Genomic DNA, 16216 nt, shown 5'->3' with positions numbered 1-16216 from the left:
GCCATCTTGTGGTTCTCTTTTCTACTAAACAGAACATCTGTTGATTTTTGAATTTATTTTCCAACAACGATCATTAATTAAGCGCCCAAATTTCATTGTCAGAATTTGATTGTTATTTAATTTAATTGTGATTACATTTTGTGAGAAATATATTTAATTTAATCATCTTTAGAAGGTGATAATTAAGGTAAGTGACTTGGATTCAATTTCTTTGTTTAAATTTTCGAATAGAATCTCAAGTTTGCTGATTTTCTCTTTTTTTTCTCTCTTATTGTTTTCTGTTTTTTTCTTCTTCTTTTTGGAATTTAATTGTTGTACAATTTAATTCGATTTTGTTTTTTTTCTCTTTTTTTCTTTTGTTGTTTGCAGTTGTAATTATGGATGGTTTTAAATATCCCATTGCTTCCGAGGAAGAGCTTGTTGATTTTTTTAATTCAAACTTCCTGATGAACATTTCATATGATAGTTTCACCAAACCAACCAAAGAATTGGTTTGTTCAATTTATGATAAATTTCTGTTCGATTTTGGTGTTGAATATCGTATTCCTCAATTGAAAGCCGTCCAAACGGATAATATGGCAATGAATGCTATCTCTTTCCCTTATATTAACCTGAGAATGGCACTTTCAGAGTTATTAAGTAAAACGGGTTTCATTGATTTAAGTTTCAATGATTTATCTAAACCTCAACGCCGTCGGAATCAGATTATCTTCTCACAATTAGCTGGTCTTTGGACCCGATTTTTTGAAGCTCAAGAAGCCTGGAAAACTGTTTCCAGTAAACATGAGATGATGACCCGTAAAAAGAATGAAGTAAGAAAAAAATTGGAAGACAAGAAGCGATCATATGAAACTAAACTGTTGGAAGCTTCGGAATTGAAACAAGATTTACCTGAGCACGAAAATGAACTGGCCAAAGCAGCGGAAGATTTTGCCAATGAAAGAGCGAGATCAACCAAATTAAAATCTGAACAAGAGAAGCTGAAACGAGAAATGATCCATCTAAAGGAAAGAAAAGCTGATTTAATTCAACAAAATGCTCAGAAAAAGGAGGAAATTTCTGAAAGTGAATCTCAATTAGTTAAATCACCAGAAAAAGTTTTCGCTGTAACTTCAAGAAAAGAAAAGGTTCGAGATGAGGTTCGAACCGAAAGACAATTGATTAACAAACAATTATTGGAAAAACGAGCAGAATTAAACGCTCTCAAGGAAGAATTGGAAGATCACAAACCGATTACCAAAGTTCTGGAAGAGTTTAAAGGTCATTTACAGAATTTAAAATCAAGTTGTCTCAATGGAATACAAATGGAAGAGGAAGAAATTGCTGCTCGGGAGATGAGAATTTCTCAATTGGACATTCAAATAGTCAAAACAACCGAAATTCACGAAGGAGTAATCAAACAAAAATCGATTGCATCGAGGTCACACGAACAACGAATGACAACATTGAAAGATATGATTAAAGAGATTGAGGAGACAATTTCCAATTTAGAAAAAGAACAAAATTCAAACGGTGAAACCTCATCGACCATCGAACACTCACTTCTTCAACAATTATCCAAAATGAAAGAAGATTACGAAAAAGATTGTAAAGTATTCGAAGAGAGCGATCTCGAGGAGAAAATGGCCTTCATCAAATTGATCGAAACTTATTCACACAAGTTCAAGAAAATATTATCTTCCTACAATAATTGATTGTTTTGTTTTTCATGCATTCTTTTAATTTCGGTGTTTCTTTTTTAAAGACCAGCGAAAAGAAAAACACTTACACAGATTAAAACACAGATAAACACACAATTTAAATTGTGGAACAATTTTTGACTTTTGGTGTATGATCAATATGATAATGATTCTTATCAATGGTGATGTTTACGATTGAATGATGATGATTATTAGAAGAAGAAGAATTGACAAAGCGATTATCATGACACATTTCATTTTACGAGATCGACGGACACTTTTCTCCGCTTTGGCCAATTCGATGACCCCCTGATGTACCGACATCTCAACATTCTCAATATTATAATCAATTCTATCCAGGAGAGAACCTTGATTAATAACTGCCGTGTTTATATCTTGAAAGATTGAGTTTAATTCTTCCATTGATTTAAGAATAGTGTTCATCTCGTGTTCCCGTTGACGCAAAAATTTAGTATCACTAGAAACAAATGTCGATCCGATAAGTTGCTGTTGTTGTTGGTGAGATTTTCCTGTTGCCCGATTATTAGATTCCTCATCACCGGGAGATGTAAAATTATCCAATAAATTGATATCCTGATAAGTTGACATGGCTCCAAGAGGATCATTGGGATCGGTTTCGTCAAATTTAATCATATAATCATCGTATTCCCTAATCTTGGAAAGGTAACCTTTCTGAACTTCACGAAATTTTGATGAAAGATTACTAATCACTTGATATTCCCATTGAAGTATATTACGTATAATCCTGTCTTTTAATCCTTCCCCTCGAGGAATATTTTTCACCTGATTAACTAGTGAATGTAAACGATTAAAAAGACGACTAATCTCTTGGCACTTTTGATCAATTTCACTTTCACGATTAACATCAAAAGAATCATCACCAAAAATCTCCTTGTTTTTAAGTTTCAATAAATTTCGTTGAATATCTTCCAGATCATCAACTAAATAACAAGAGAAACAATTTGATTAAAATTAAGTTGATAGAAAATTGTCCAAAACTATTATCATAACCATTGCAATTTGATTAACTTAAATTCATATTAATTTGGTGTTTCATGTGAACAATTTTTCTGTATAGTAATTAGCAAACATCAATCAATTGAAGATTAGATGCTAATCAATTATGATGATTTAATCAATATTGGTATGGATATGATTGATATAAGGAAGAGTTTAATTGTCAGCAATTAATTATCCTTACTTTTTTTGCTTATTTTGTTGGTTTCAAAGCGAAATTGATCAACAAATGCAACCCAATATGGAGCATCGACCACACCCGATTCAATGTAACCATTTTCTTCATTATTGACCAATGTAATTCTTTCCTCTTCACTAGATTCCTAGAAATGAACAGAGAAAAGAAAAAGAAATTTAGACAAATAATTAAATCAATTCGATTAACAATTAGCTGCATCTAGAAATTGAGAAAAAAATTACTTACATATCGAGTGAAACTCCGATATTTTGAAGCTTTATTTCTAAGGGTTTGGAATGTTTCGCTGTGATGTCGAGTGACCATAATGATTACGAAGATTAAATTGTCACGGGATAAGTATGAGATCAACCGGATTAAGAATTAACCAGATAATTAAAAGAGATAAGTAAATGAGTAACTCCCTCTTGAGAAAATATTTCAAGTAATGAGAGAGATGTTGATGAGGTTTAAGTTGATCAATTAAGACAGTAATGAGTAAAACTAATTGAATCCATTGTTAAAAAAACACATAGGGATGGATAGCAATTGGATGGATTAACTGTACAATCAACTAATTGTAAAAATGTTTAATCACATCAATCCAAATCTTTTAATCTGCCAACAGCTGTTACCATTTAAATAAGATTCATTGTTCCAATCTCGCTCATCTATATAAGTATGAATTCACAAATAGAAAAGAAAATCAATAAAAATATTCCATAGAAATTTAATCAAACAATTAAATTGACAATTACCTTTGAAAGAAATCAAATTAAAGCAACAACAACAATTAGATTGACAGATGAAGAGACCGGTTGACAAAATTGAAAGAAAATGGTAAATGTAATCAAAAAGATTACGAGAAAATAACCGAAAACGATCACGATGATCCAATAGATTTCTAGATAATGGATTAATCAGTTGAAATTAACTAAATTATCTCATGATTAGTAATTAAAAGGTAAATAAATTGGGCGATCAAACAATCAACAGTTGCAAAGGAAAACAAAAATTTCCAAATTATCAGCTGAGTGTTTTTCTTATTGCGCGCCAAATACAAACGAGAGAAAGAAAATTAAATTAATTGTTTTTTCCACAATTGAAGAAAATTATCCGTTCAAATGATTAAAAATTCTTAAAGTTAATTAGTGATAAAGTTGATTAAAAGTGAATTTATTGTTGAAAAGTCTTTCAATTTAGGAAAATAAATAAAGTTTGATGTTGTTTTCATTTTGTTTTGTTTGGTAAACATTTTCAACTTTCCGATGGAAAAATAAAGTTTTAATTGTTGTTCTTGTAATTTAAACACAATTACGATGTGTAAGTAAATTTGTTGATCATCTATACCTTTAATTAGATAATGATGATCGATCAGGTTGATTGAATAACGATGAGAACAAGTTGATTTAAGTTTCAGAATGAAATTAAAACCATGTTACCTTAATATGGATTAGACTCTTGGGAGTTAATCATGATAACTGTTAATCAATTAATTTATATTGAACTTTGATGTTTGTTATTTAATATCAATTAGTTCAACATGGATTGATCAACATTTATGATTATCTATGTTTAGATATTTTTTTTTTCTTAATCATCAAGTTGATTAACTTGAGTCTTGAAGTAATTTGCTCAAACTCACAAAAATATTATAACTATTACAACAATCAAGTGAATCAAATTTACTGGATTAACTAGTTAGAATCATCTTAGTATCATGTGAAGTGAAAACAAGCAATTAGTTAATTCTGTTACCATTGATAATAATAATAATATTGTTAAATTGTTCTCAATCGCAAAGAATCAATAAATTGTCCAAACTAATTGTTGTTACCATGAACTGGAAAGAGTATCGAGAAGCAGGTAAGTGATTAAAGAAAATGTTTCAATTGTTATTATCGAGAGTTAATTGTTGACAATTGGTGATATTTAAATCGTCAATTAGGTAAAATGATGGTTGATTATATTGCCGATTATATGGAAACAATTAGAGATCGTCGGGTTTTCCCTTCGGTTAAACCAGGTTATATGAGAGATTTAATTAGTGACCGAGCACCGGAAGAAGGTGAATCCTGGTCAGCCATTTTTACCGACATTGAAAGGGTCATCATGCCCGGAGTGACCCACTGGCAGTCCCCACAGATGCATGCCTATTTTCCCGCTCTCAATTCACCAGCCTCACTTTTGGGCGATATGCTTTCCGATGCAATTAATTGCCTCGGTTTTACTTGGGCTTCATCACCCGCTTGTACTGAATTAGAGTTAATTGTTATGGATTGGCTTGGAAAGATGATCAATTTACCGGAAGAGTTTCTCCACACCCGACCTGAGTCACTTGGCGGTGGAGTGATTCAGACAACCGCATCAGAGGCCACACTTGTAGCCCTTTTAGCGGCTCGAACGGAGGCCATTCGAAAGTATAAGTCAATGGTTGACGAAGAGTTTGAAGACGCTGATCTTAATCGACGGTTGGTCGCTTATTGTTCAGATCAGGCTCATTCATCGGTTGAGAAAGCGGGTCTGATTGGACTGGTTAAGATGAGGTACATTGAGACAACCGATGAACTTTCAATGAGAATCGATTATCTTATTGAGACAATTAAACACGACCAGTCCCAGGGTTTGATTCCCTTTTTCCTTTGTGCCACCCTTGGTACAACGGGTGCTTGTGCGTTTGATAATTTATCGGAAATTGGGCCAATCTGTGCATCGCAAGATATTTGGATTCACGTGGATGCCGCTTACGCGGGTAGTGCGTTCATATGCCCCGAGTATCGTAAATGGTTAAACGGGATTGAATTTGCGTCAAGTTTTGCCTTCAACCCGTCAAAATGGTTAATGGTTCATTTTGATTGTACCGCGATGTGGGTCAAAAACAGTCAAGTGCTTCATCGTACCTTTAACGTTGACCCTTTATACTTGAAACACGAAAATTCTGGCCTGGCTGTTGATTATATGCACTGGCAGATATCATTGTCCAAACGGTTTCGAGCGCTCAAATTATGGTTTGTATTGAGAAACTTTGGCCTCAAGGGATTACAGGAACACGTTCGAACCAGCGTCCAGTTAGCTGGACTTTTCCAGGATCAGGTTACTCTTGATCCTCGATTTGAAATCCCGGCAGCTCGACATTTGGGTATGGTTGTTTTCCGACTCAAGGGTGACAATCAATTAACAGAGAAACTGTTGAAAAGGTTAAATTCTGAAGGTAAAATTCATTGTGTTCCCGCTTCGCTGAAAGGTATTTACGTAATAAGATTTACGGTCACTTCTCATCTGACCAATGAGATTGATGTACTTGCCGATTGGAAAGTGATCCAAGAAACGGCCACCACAGTGATCGCAATGTTTACAACACCAACCAGTGGATCGGGAAGGCGAACAATCAATTTGGCCGAAGCGAAAAAGTTAACACCCGATTTTGGGACAAGTCTTTTACTCTCTAACAGTCCGATGACCCCTAAAGTGGTCAATGGGTCATTCGTGGCCATTTTCGATAACACGGAAGTGGTTCCAGAGTTTGTTCGGCACCTTGGTAACTCGTTGAGATTAGTGGCCAAAGAAAGTCCATCTTTACGTCGTCGAATCAAGGGATTAATGTTAACCGATAAACAATACAGGTAATTTAAAGATAAACAATCAAATTAAATTGTTACTCTTAATTGTTTCGATATTTGTAGTCTTGATTCTCGAATTGATCTGATGAACTCGATAATGGCAAGTTTGGACTTATCGTCATCCGATGGACCCAAACAACGACGAAGCGAAAGCTCCGATGGTAAGTAGAAAGTTAATTGTTAACAATTTAAATTCAACGAAACAATTAAAAGCTTTCTTTACAGATAAAGATGATGCTATTCGGGAGGAAGAGGAATAAGTTAATCAAATTAACTTGAACAATTAAGAAAAAGTTTACGAATCAAATGAAAATAAAAAGTTATCGAAATGACAATTTCATTTACAGTTACAAGGAAAATACAAAATTTAATTCTGTGTGTCTATTGATTATTAACAATTTACCTAATTAATTTACTCTCGTTATTGTAAACCCAAAGTTTAATTACAATTAAATTGTGATTTAACAATAAAACAATACAAAAATTTACCATTCACATTGAACATTTTTAATACCAATGATAATTAATATTGATTGACTTTGAAATAAGTATTTTAGTTAATTGCTGAAGGAAAAGAAAAGCAATTTTGTCATCTTCAATTGGACTGAATAAGTTTCGTCATGATTAGTTAATTGTTTCCCTGATTATGTTAGATTACATGGACAACATTGCCAGAGTCGTTTTCTTTTGGATACTTTTGAAAGGAAACATTTCAACCATTGATTAGAATTAGAAATCGATGATAATTAACGATAAATATATTTACCTTTCGCTTTTCTTTCATGTTTATTGGATGATTCAATTTCCATCATGTAATCAATGGTGCTCGAGGCAATACGATTGAATAGATCGTGAATTCCTTCATTAGTTTTGGCACTTGTCTCGAAAAATGGAGCTCCAATGACCTCGCAAAAGGCGTGGATTCGAGCATAGAATCCAGAGAACGCTAATTGTTGACTGTTAACTCGATCCTTTTGAGTTCCACACATGTAAACTTTACAATTCTAATTAAAGAGTAAAGAGAGAGAGAGAGAGAAAGAGAATCATTGATTAATATTCATTGAAGAAATATGAGAAATTAGAAGTTATCAATTGGCAATTAAGGTGTAATATGAATAGCTGGTTAAAGGTGAAACTGTTTTAATTGCAATCAAATGACTTACCGGTACTAAGGAATCAAGAGTGTTCACCCATCGTTGGGCTGTTTCAAAGGTGGACTCTTTATTCAGATCGAAACAGACAATGGCCACTTTAGCCCCAGGGCAGAAAGTGGGTGCAAAACATTCATAGCGTTGTTGTCCACCAGTATCCTAATCAGTTGATTGTAATACAATTATATTGGGGATTAGGATTTGTATCGTTAACATTATCAATGGAAAGTCATACCCAAATATTAAAGGTAACCTCGATTCCTTCAATGGTAATTGTTTTAGTCTTGAAAGAAGCACCAATGGTCTGGAATGGAAAATTAATGACAATTAATTATATTTTAAGTTAATTAGAATGACAATTAGAATTACTTACAGCTTGATGTGTACCAGGTTCACTTTCGTAGAAAACATTGTCGACATATTTTGACACTAAACACGATTTACCCGTTGCACTAGCACCGACAACTACGATCTTAATTGCGACCATTTAAATAGGTGAATATGATTAACAATCAGATTACACAATTTACAGATTTTCTATCAATCTCTATCTCTCTCCTCTCTAATTAACACTTAGAGATAATCATTGATGGTTTGGTAAAGGTAAATAAAGAAACGTTTAATTATCAATGGTTTAAGGTGATGAAGGGCACAATTAAGTATTTAGATCGGATTAATCAATGTAATCAATAGATTATCATTTCAATTTGATCAGTTAAAAGATTTAGGGAAAAGGATTTACTAATTGTAACACATTGAGGTTGACCAATTAACGATAAACAATTGGGACACACTCTCATATACACTTAATGGAAAAGATAAATCAATTGATCAACAATCAAGAATTAACAATGTTTACGTTAATCTCTAGATAGAAATAAGATAATTGTGATTAGTAAGAATAAACAATTTAATCACTTGAGAAGATGCTAAACTTTTGATTAAAGAATTGATGAGAAAATAAGAAACCACAAGTAAATTCAACACAATTTACTTAATTTAATTGGATAATTGTAACCATCATAAAGCTAAAAAAAATACAATCCAATTGATTGTTCATCCGATGATATTAATTATCTACAAAGAGATGAAAAAATTAATTGCTGGCTAATCACATTCCTTGGACTTTGCCAATGTAAACAAATTGAGATAAACTTTGGACTATCATTAATTAAAGGAATCAAATTAAATTTTAATCAACCAGAGTGAAGAAAAAAAAAAGTTTTGAAAAAAATTAAACATTAAATCAATAGTTTATTAAACAACCGCTAGATGGCAGTGAATCCAAAAAGTTGAAAATTTGTCACAATCACAATTAACTTTAAAACCAAGATAATTGTTACATTAATTTAGTGAATCAAAATTTGCATGATTAAAGTTTCAAATAAATCAACGCATCAAAACAACAACAATATATATAGAAAATAAAAGAAGATTATTACAAATGATTGGATAAAAAGACAATCCACTTTCTCAACGAACGAAAAAAATTATCGATTGATGAAATTAGATCAATGATAAATTGGTTATATCAATAATTAACAATTAAAAGTACAAAAAAACACAACAATTAAATTTGATGGAAAAATTAAAGTTGAGAGAAAATGAGATGAGATGATTTAGAAAAGGGAAAAATTGTCTTAGTGTCTGTGTATATAAAGCGCATAGAATTGGAAGTTATTGATTGATTGTTTGCCTTTTTCTTGTCAAGTTGATTAAGCAACAATTAAGAGAGAAAAGAAAGTTTGTCAAAGTAAATGACGATCATTTTGTCTTGCATGTAGATTATTGCATATTTTTGAATGTTCCTGGTCATGCCAATGGTCAGTCAAAATAATCTTCAATGTCAACGGTTGAATTGAGAAGATTATCTTGTAAATCAGTTAAATCTAATTGATTGATGATCAGATTTTCAAAAGTCTCTTCCAGGTCAGTTTCTCCAATGAGAAGGGCTCCCTGCATGTGTCCATCCTTCATGATAACCTTAATATATTCATCGTCTTCCTTGATTCTCAATAAAATTTGATACTGATTATCCAATTTGTGACCATTGAAAAGTCCTAAAAGTACAACTTTAAATCCAAAAAATGAGGTCATATGGGTGAACAGTTCAAAGGGAAAGTAAAGCGATGGATCTGATTGTGAGATGTGAGAGGTGATACAATGAGCGGAATAGATTCCCATTTGTCGGGCTTGAGTCCATAATCTCATTTGAAACCAATGGTGAGACCAATGCCAATCAGCTGAGCAAACATCACCCGCCGCGTAAACATCAATTTCAGTAGTCAACATTTGATCATTAACCTGTTTTTACAACAACAGAGACAATTAATCAATCGTAAATTAGTTATTCCTTTGTAATAAAGCAAATTCAACTTACAGATAGACCGAAATCTTGTCCAATTTTTAAATTATTACCATTGAGAAAAGGTTCAACGTTGGGAATTACACCAGTCGCGCTGATTATCATATCACAGCCATAAATTTTACCGTTATTTAGCTCAACATAAACGGGCCATCGCAAATCTTAACAAACAACGAAACAAAATTAGTATAAATTATCATCAACAATCAATGAGATTAAAGGTAAAAGTTGGTTATGATTAATTTGCCGGCAATCGCGGTACCTTTGGATTGAGTAATTGTCGTTTCCTCCATTACAATCATCGGATATTTACTTGGTGGAAGTTGATGATTGTAATAAATTCTGGACAATTCACAATTATATTCAATTTGAACAGATCTCATTTGTTGGTGGGTTCCTTTCATTTCAACATTGTCACCCCAATCAGGGCCTAGGGCACTTCCGTATAGCTTTTGTTCATACTCTCTTGAAGTACTACCATGAGTATCATCGTTACTATTATCACCACCATCAGGATTACCATTGGAATCGGAGTGAGAATATTTAATTCGTTTGATTATTGTTTCTTTAGGCCTTTTCTCTCGGCGTAAATATTGGGTGAAAAATTTGGATGCTCCAGGATCGAAAAATGTTGTCCCAAAAGAGGAATCTTTAATCGCCCAAATGATTTGACAGAATTCAACCGAATAAACCAATTCAGTGGCGATTCCACCATTACCGATAACTGATTGATTGGAAGAGAGAGAAAAAAAAATTAAGACAAAACAGTTGAGTTAATTTCTTTTACGAAATGAGACCCGAAATCAGATCAATACAATTACAAGACTTACCAACAACTCGCGATGAGCCAGATAAACGTTTCTCGAAATCTTTAATTGTTGATGTATCTCTTAATCCGATAATATAATCAGGGCAACTATTGTCAATTAATTTAGGCCGAGCACCGGTACAGATACACAGTTTAGAGTATTTAATTTGTTGACCAATTTGTTGTTGATTAGTTGAATCGCTTTCCAAATATAAAGTTTTCTCCGCAGCATCAAGACCACTAATTGTACCAATAATTATCTCAATGTTACCATATTGTGAGGTTAATTGGTCAACTGATTGTTCCGTTACATTAAATGATTCCAAGTGTTGACCTTTCTCTTTAACATCGGTGGCGACCTTTAATACTGGAGTACTTGAGATCAATTTAATCACCAAGGAAGGATCTAATTGAGCCAAAGTCGAGGCACAGGAAACACCAGCAATCCCACCGCCTACAACGATAACTGGATCAACCATTGAGAGAGAGAGACAATTCCCAAAGGGTCAAGTGAATTTGTCGCCAAAAAGAAAACAATAGAAATAATAATTGACTCGATGGACAAGTGATCAACTAAATAGTATGAAGGTCACACAGATTAACAGATTAACTGATTACTGAGATTAAAGAGATGATGAAAGAGGAAGAGCAAGAGAAAATGTCGCAATTGGAAGAGTTAAAATTTGACACAATGAGTCATAATATTGGAAATTGGGTGTTGACCAAGAGGGAGAGAGACAATTGATTGGTTGATGGTTCAATTTAAATTTAGAACAATTAATTGATTGTCTAACAGGGATGACCAGAAATTCACAGAGTTACATGTGTAAACCCAGAAGGAGAACCCATGCTTTCAATAATAATAAAAGTACATGGTAAAGGTAATGGAAGATGATGAGTCTCTCAGAAAAAGAGCATGATGATGATGAGAAATTGAGAGAGAGAGAAAGAGAGAGAGGAAGAGGAAGAGGGAGAGAGATGAATTCTGTGGATGATGTAACACTTTAATCTGAATGGAATACGATGAATATCGGTTGAGAATTGAGTTGAACAATTGGCTTAAGAAAGAATAATTAATATTAATTGAGAAAATGGCGAAAAATTGAAAGAGAAATAAAAATTATGTTTAACCAGAAAAAGAAAATAGAAATCAGCTGATTGAGAGAGAGAGAGAGAAAAGAAAGAGAAAAAAAGAAAGATAATAATAGAAAGAGAGTAGAATTGGAGAGAGAAAGAGAGAAATTAAATTTTTTTTTTCTTTTAATTGTCATTTGAGTTGATCAATTAATCGAGAAATTAAGTAACAATTTACTAATCATTCAATATACTGACAATCAATTCTAACAATCAACTGATGACAAGAAACAGTTAAACTTTTTTTTCCTGGTTTTCCAATTGAAAGAATCAACAATTTACCGTTAATTTTAATTGTTCTGGTAAATTGTTGATTAAACTACATTTTTACAAATCAATTGGAATTTAAGTAAATCAATTAAATCAGTTTCCAATCTTCTGGTTAGTAATTAAATCGGTGAGTAGCCAAATCTTTGATTCCTAATCGATTGTAACAATTAATATAATATTACAATTGTTGATTCTGTTAATCATTTGATTGTCACAATTTAGTAAATTGATTGTAAGGTTAACAACAATTTAGAACTTTTAAAGAGACAATCGAATTGGAATTCGAGTTTGATATATTAGAAGTTTCGAAAAAGTTTTAATATTAATTGTTAATTGTTCTAATTATTTTGTATCATCACAATGAACCTCATGAAAATAATTGAACAACTAATAATTAACTAACTAGGAAAATCCTTATGTACACAATTAAAACCTATTCACATTCATTAGAAAAAGTTAATTATAAAAACTTTCCTTGCAAGTAAATTAAAACAAATGATATCGTTAATTGTAGTTAGTTAATTGTATTAATGATCTAGAGTTAATATCAAGGTTAATTGTTGTTGGTCATCATCATCATTTCAATTGCCTTTTCTTGCTTCTTAATTAATCCCATGAAAACAAAAGCTAATTGTGATTAAAAACTTTCTTCCCAGTAATTAATAAATTGTTAATCTCCAATTGTGATTGGGACATTTACTTATTTATAATTAACACGAATCATTGATTGAGATTAGTTTTAATTGTTATTGTTAATTGGTGTTGTTTTCTTTTAATATATATAACCTTAAATACATTATCTTAACAATTAACTTGATCTGTTAATTGTTATCATACACACATTGATGATTGATTTAATTGTTTAGAGTTGATTATCACACTTTTTTTTAGGAATCGTTCTTGGTTGTAAATTTGATTAGAGTAGAGTAGTAATTAGTTTTAATTGTTAGAATTTAGATTTTCTTTTCAATTATTATGATTATTGATTCTTTTTTTTTATATAATTAATTGAACCCATTTGGTAATTAGTAATCATTTAAATTGTTCATCATTATTATTGATTTTATCCATTGGGAATCCATTGGTAAAGTTAATTGATTCCATTTTGGTAACAATTAAGCCAACAATTAAAATCGTCCACGAACCATTCGTAGCATCGCATCAGCTAATACATCAAGATGAGCTTTTGTCTGTAGATTAACAATTAACAAAAGAGAGAACAAAAGTTGATCGAATTAGTTGTGATTCGAAATTGAAATTCGAGAGAAAAAAAAAGTTCTAATGCATTGTTATCATTATAATTCGAAACTTTGAATTTTCTTGTCAAATTTTGAGACGAAAATTCAATTCGATTCTCATCTAATCAAGATAGAAAGTTTCGATTACGAGATTCTTATTATTGATAGTAAACGAGTTTCGAATGAGAAAAAAAAAGTTCTAATGTCAAAAAAAAAGATAATAATAATGATCGAAACTGCGAATTGGAATGCGGAACTTTGTTCGAAGTGAGAGAATTGCTTATTCGAATGTACCAGTTTTTCCAATGCTCGATTTCCAAATCAGAGAAAAATATTTTTAGAAAAACATATGATAACAATCAAATCAGTTCTATCATGATAACCAAAAGAATCACCATCAACTTAGAATTATAATATTAATAGTAACACCTAATATCAGAATCAATTGTTGATTTGTAGTTGAAGAATAATAGTTATCACATATTGACATCGAATTTGTAAGAAAAGAAAATCGAAGTTGAGAAAAAAAAAGTTCTAACCTTTTTTCTCTTGTAAATACTAATGATTCTTAGTTGAAAATTTTTTCTCTCTTCATTCAACTGAATTTTCTTCAACATGAATATCATGTTATCCAGATTAATTTCAAATGATTTATTCTCATCATTAGTTACTCGAAAGAAAAACTAACCTTGATTCATATGTTTACATGATATATAATATATTCAATTTTCATGAGACTTGACAAGATAAGTCGATGAATAAGTTTCATGTAGTTCATAGTTCATGATATTTCAGGTAAAATGAATGAAAACAAAATCCAAAGTTCTGAAAAGTTCAAACTTATAAATCACAATTTAAATTGTTAAGCTCAAAGCAAAACAAATCGGAAAATCATGAAACTTTTACATCAATTGATATTAATTGTTTACATGTTAATTCATATTGGCATTAATTGATAATTAACTTTAATCAATCAATTGTCATTAATTTAAATGAAACAAATTGATTATCAATCTCATCTTATTCAATTTATATAAACTTTTCAACAATGATAATGATTACAAAAAGTTTTAATATCAAAGGGTTAAACCATTTTGATTACTACAATTGATTGTTAATGATGATTAATCATTTCCAATCAATTCATCTTATCATCGTAATTAATATTGATCATCTATTAATATCTGGAAAATTTAATCATATAAACATTATAATAATCAACTCGACGACAATTTAACCTTAACCAACTTTGTTTCCCCTTCTTGTTAATCAAATTAGTTTTTATTGATTAAATTGTTGACTCTTTGATTATAATCCATGTTGATAATATGTTTCAAAGTTTATTGTAAGTTAATTTTATTGATTGTTTCCAATCTATTTATACATTTAGATGTTAATTGTTAGAGTAAGACTGATCACAAGCAATTAAAATGAATTGTCCCTCTTTTGATTAACAACTTTCATTGGCTAATTTTAACCTTAATTGTTTGGACTATGTGTTGATAACTAATCATCATTGGGTTGAAATAAAAGTCTATCAGTTGATTGTTTAGTTGATTTAAAATGTTGATATTCATTCAATTTGATTGTACATTATTAATACCAAAGATCAACAGAATTACCAAAGAGATTTTTCTGAATTTCATGATGATTAAAGTTCATGGAGATAATAATTAGATTCCAATTGATATTAATTGTATTCTGGTATTACAATTGAATTGACATGAGAAAAGTAATCAGGTCACAATTATCGTTCTGGATTCGAACTCTTTTTTTCCCTTCTTCTTGATTGTTTGATCAGCTGAAGATTTCACTCTACTGTTATTACGCTGATAAGATGTGGACAATTAACTGATAATGATTAAGAACTGTTAATGACCATGATAAACAATGATTATCATGAAGATGATAAGGGTGATAAATATTCAGAATAAAAGTAAAATGCTGTTTTTATGAACAACTGACCATAAATCTAGCTCGATAATAATGAAAATTCTGATGATCATGATGAGGATGATTGAGAGAGAGAGCCAATAATTTAATTTCGAATATCTTTCTCCATGAAATGTTTTCAGAGTTATCTCTGATTAAGAAAAGTAACTAATTATGATGAATAACTTTTCTCTGAATCATCATCATCCTTTATCATTTGGTCAACATGTCAACCTTTGGTTGGATGTCATCATCCTATGATCAACACAGAGATAATAATGATAACCTGATTTCACAATTTCCATCAAAATGATAATCAAGAATCATAGGAAATATAAAGAAAATCAAGTTCTGAGATAAGAGCAACATGAGGAAAAAAAAGTTCTGATAAAATTTACATTCATCATACTCAGTTAAACTTGTCTTCCTTATTTACCATTGTATCTCTCTCTCTCTCTCTCTCTCTCTCTCTCGCCATCATCTTCCATCTTCATTATTCTGCTTACACCCGCAATGATGATCACGATTGTTATTTACATGATTCTTCAATATTAAAGACACAAAACATAAAAGGTAAGAAAAAGATGATAAAATCCCCCAAGAGATGCTACTGATGCTGAAGATGTGGTGAAGATGAAGGTGATAAAAAATAAGAAGCAAATGAAGTTGTATCATAAAAGGTTCTAATTTTGATTCTTTTTCGTTCTAGAATTGGGAAATTTTCTCTTCTCTTTGCTATTTTTCTTGCTCAATTCTGAGTTACGCATATTCACTTGAATAAATATGCAAAGAAGAAAAAAAATTCA

The 16216-nt window shown here is 31.3% G+C and overlaps 6 protein-coding genes across 6 annotated transcripts in view; 2 read left to right on the top strand and 4 right to left on the bottom strand.

Moving 5' to 3' along the window:
* Nucleotides 1-45: 45 nt before the first annotated feature.
* Nucleotides 46-1796, top strand: LOC128387662 (repetitive organellar protein-like). The gene is made up of 2 exons (XM_053346905.1): nt 46-187; nt 370-1796. Exon 2 carries the CDS (start codon nt 378-380, stop codon nt 1692-1694), a length of 1317 nt encoding a protein of 438 aa, XP_053202880.1. The 5' UTR covers nt 46-187; nt 370-377; the 3' UTR covers nt 1695-1796.
* On the bottom strand, nt 1695-3902 carry LOC128387663 (syntaxin-16-like). Its single transcript, XM_053346906.1, has 4 exons — nt 3651-3902; nt 3142-3563; nt 2902-3040; nt 1695-2641 (listed from the first exon to the last, which is right to left on the bottom strand). The coding sequence occupies exons 2-4, from the start codon at nt 3217-3219 to the stop codon at nt 1869-1871; spliced, it is 990 nt and encodes a 329-aa protein (XP_053202881.1). The 5' UTR covers nt 3220-3563; nt 3651-3902; the 3' UTR covers nt 1695-1868.
* A 188-nt stretch (nt 3903-4090) lies between these two features.
* On the top strand, nt 4091-6909 carry LOC128387660 (histidine decarboxylase-like). Its single transcript, XM_053346903.1, has 4 exons — nt 4091-4758; nt 4841-6515; nt 6576-6673; nt 6738-6909. The coding sequence occupies exons 1-4, from the start codon at nt 4731-4733 to the stop codon at nt 6770-6772; spliced, it is 1836 nt and encodes a 611-aa protein (XP_053202878.1). The 5' UTR covers nt 4091-4730; the 3' UTR covers nt 6773-6909.
* On the bottom strand, nt 6848-8543 carry LOC128387664 (ras-related protein Rab-24-like). The gene is made up of 5 exons (XM_053346907.1): nt 8037-8543; nt 7899-7967; nt 7676-7822; nt 7279-7516; nt 6848-7206 (listed from the first exon to the last, which is right to left on the bottom strand). Exons 1-5 carry the CDS (start codon nt 8148-8150, stop codon nt 7157-7159), a joined length of 618 nt encoding a protein of 205 aa, XP_053202882.1. The 5' UTR covers nt 8151-8543; the 3' UTR covers nt 6848-7156.
* A 517-nt stretch (nt 8544-9060) lies between these two features.
* LOC128387661 (pyridine nucleotide-disulfide oxidoreductase domain-containing protein 1-like) lies at nt 9061-11977 on the bottom strand. The gene is made up of 4 exons (XM_053346904.1): nt 10859-11977; nt 10291-10752; nt 10044-10189; nt 9061-9967 (listed from the first exon to the last, which is right to left on the bottom strand). The coding sequence occupies exons 1-4, from the start codon at nt 11313-11315 to the stop codon at nt 9488-9490; spliced, it is 1545 nt and encodes a 514-aa protein (XP_053202879.1). The 5' UTR covers nt 11316-11977; the 3' UTR covers nt 9061-9487.
* A 1012-nt stretch (nt 11978-12989) lies between these two features.
* Nucleotides 12990-16216, bottom strand: part of LOC128387555 (phosphatidylinositol 3-kinase 2-like) — a 37685-nt gene continuing 34458 nt past the window's right edge. The window contains 1 exon segment of the mRNA XM_053346757.1: nt 12990-13430. Coding sequence (XP_053202732.1) covers nt 13368-13430 — 63 coding nt within the window. The 3' untranslated portion in view covers nt 12990-13367.

The sequence above is a fragment of the Panonychus citri genome, unplaced genomic scaffold (genome assembly GCF_014898815.1).
Source record: "Panonychus citri isolate SS breed McGregor unplaced genomic scaffold, ASM1489881v1 Contig00092, whole genome shotgun sequence".
Lineage (NCBI taxonomy): Eukaryota > Metazoa > Arthropoda > Arachnida > Trombidiformes > Tetranychidae > Panonychus > Panonychus citri.
The sequence above is the reverse complement of the archived record's forward strand: the minus strand, read 5'-3'. Positions and strand labels throughout refer to the sequence as shown.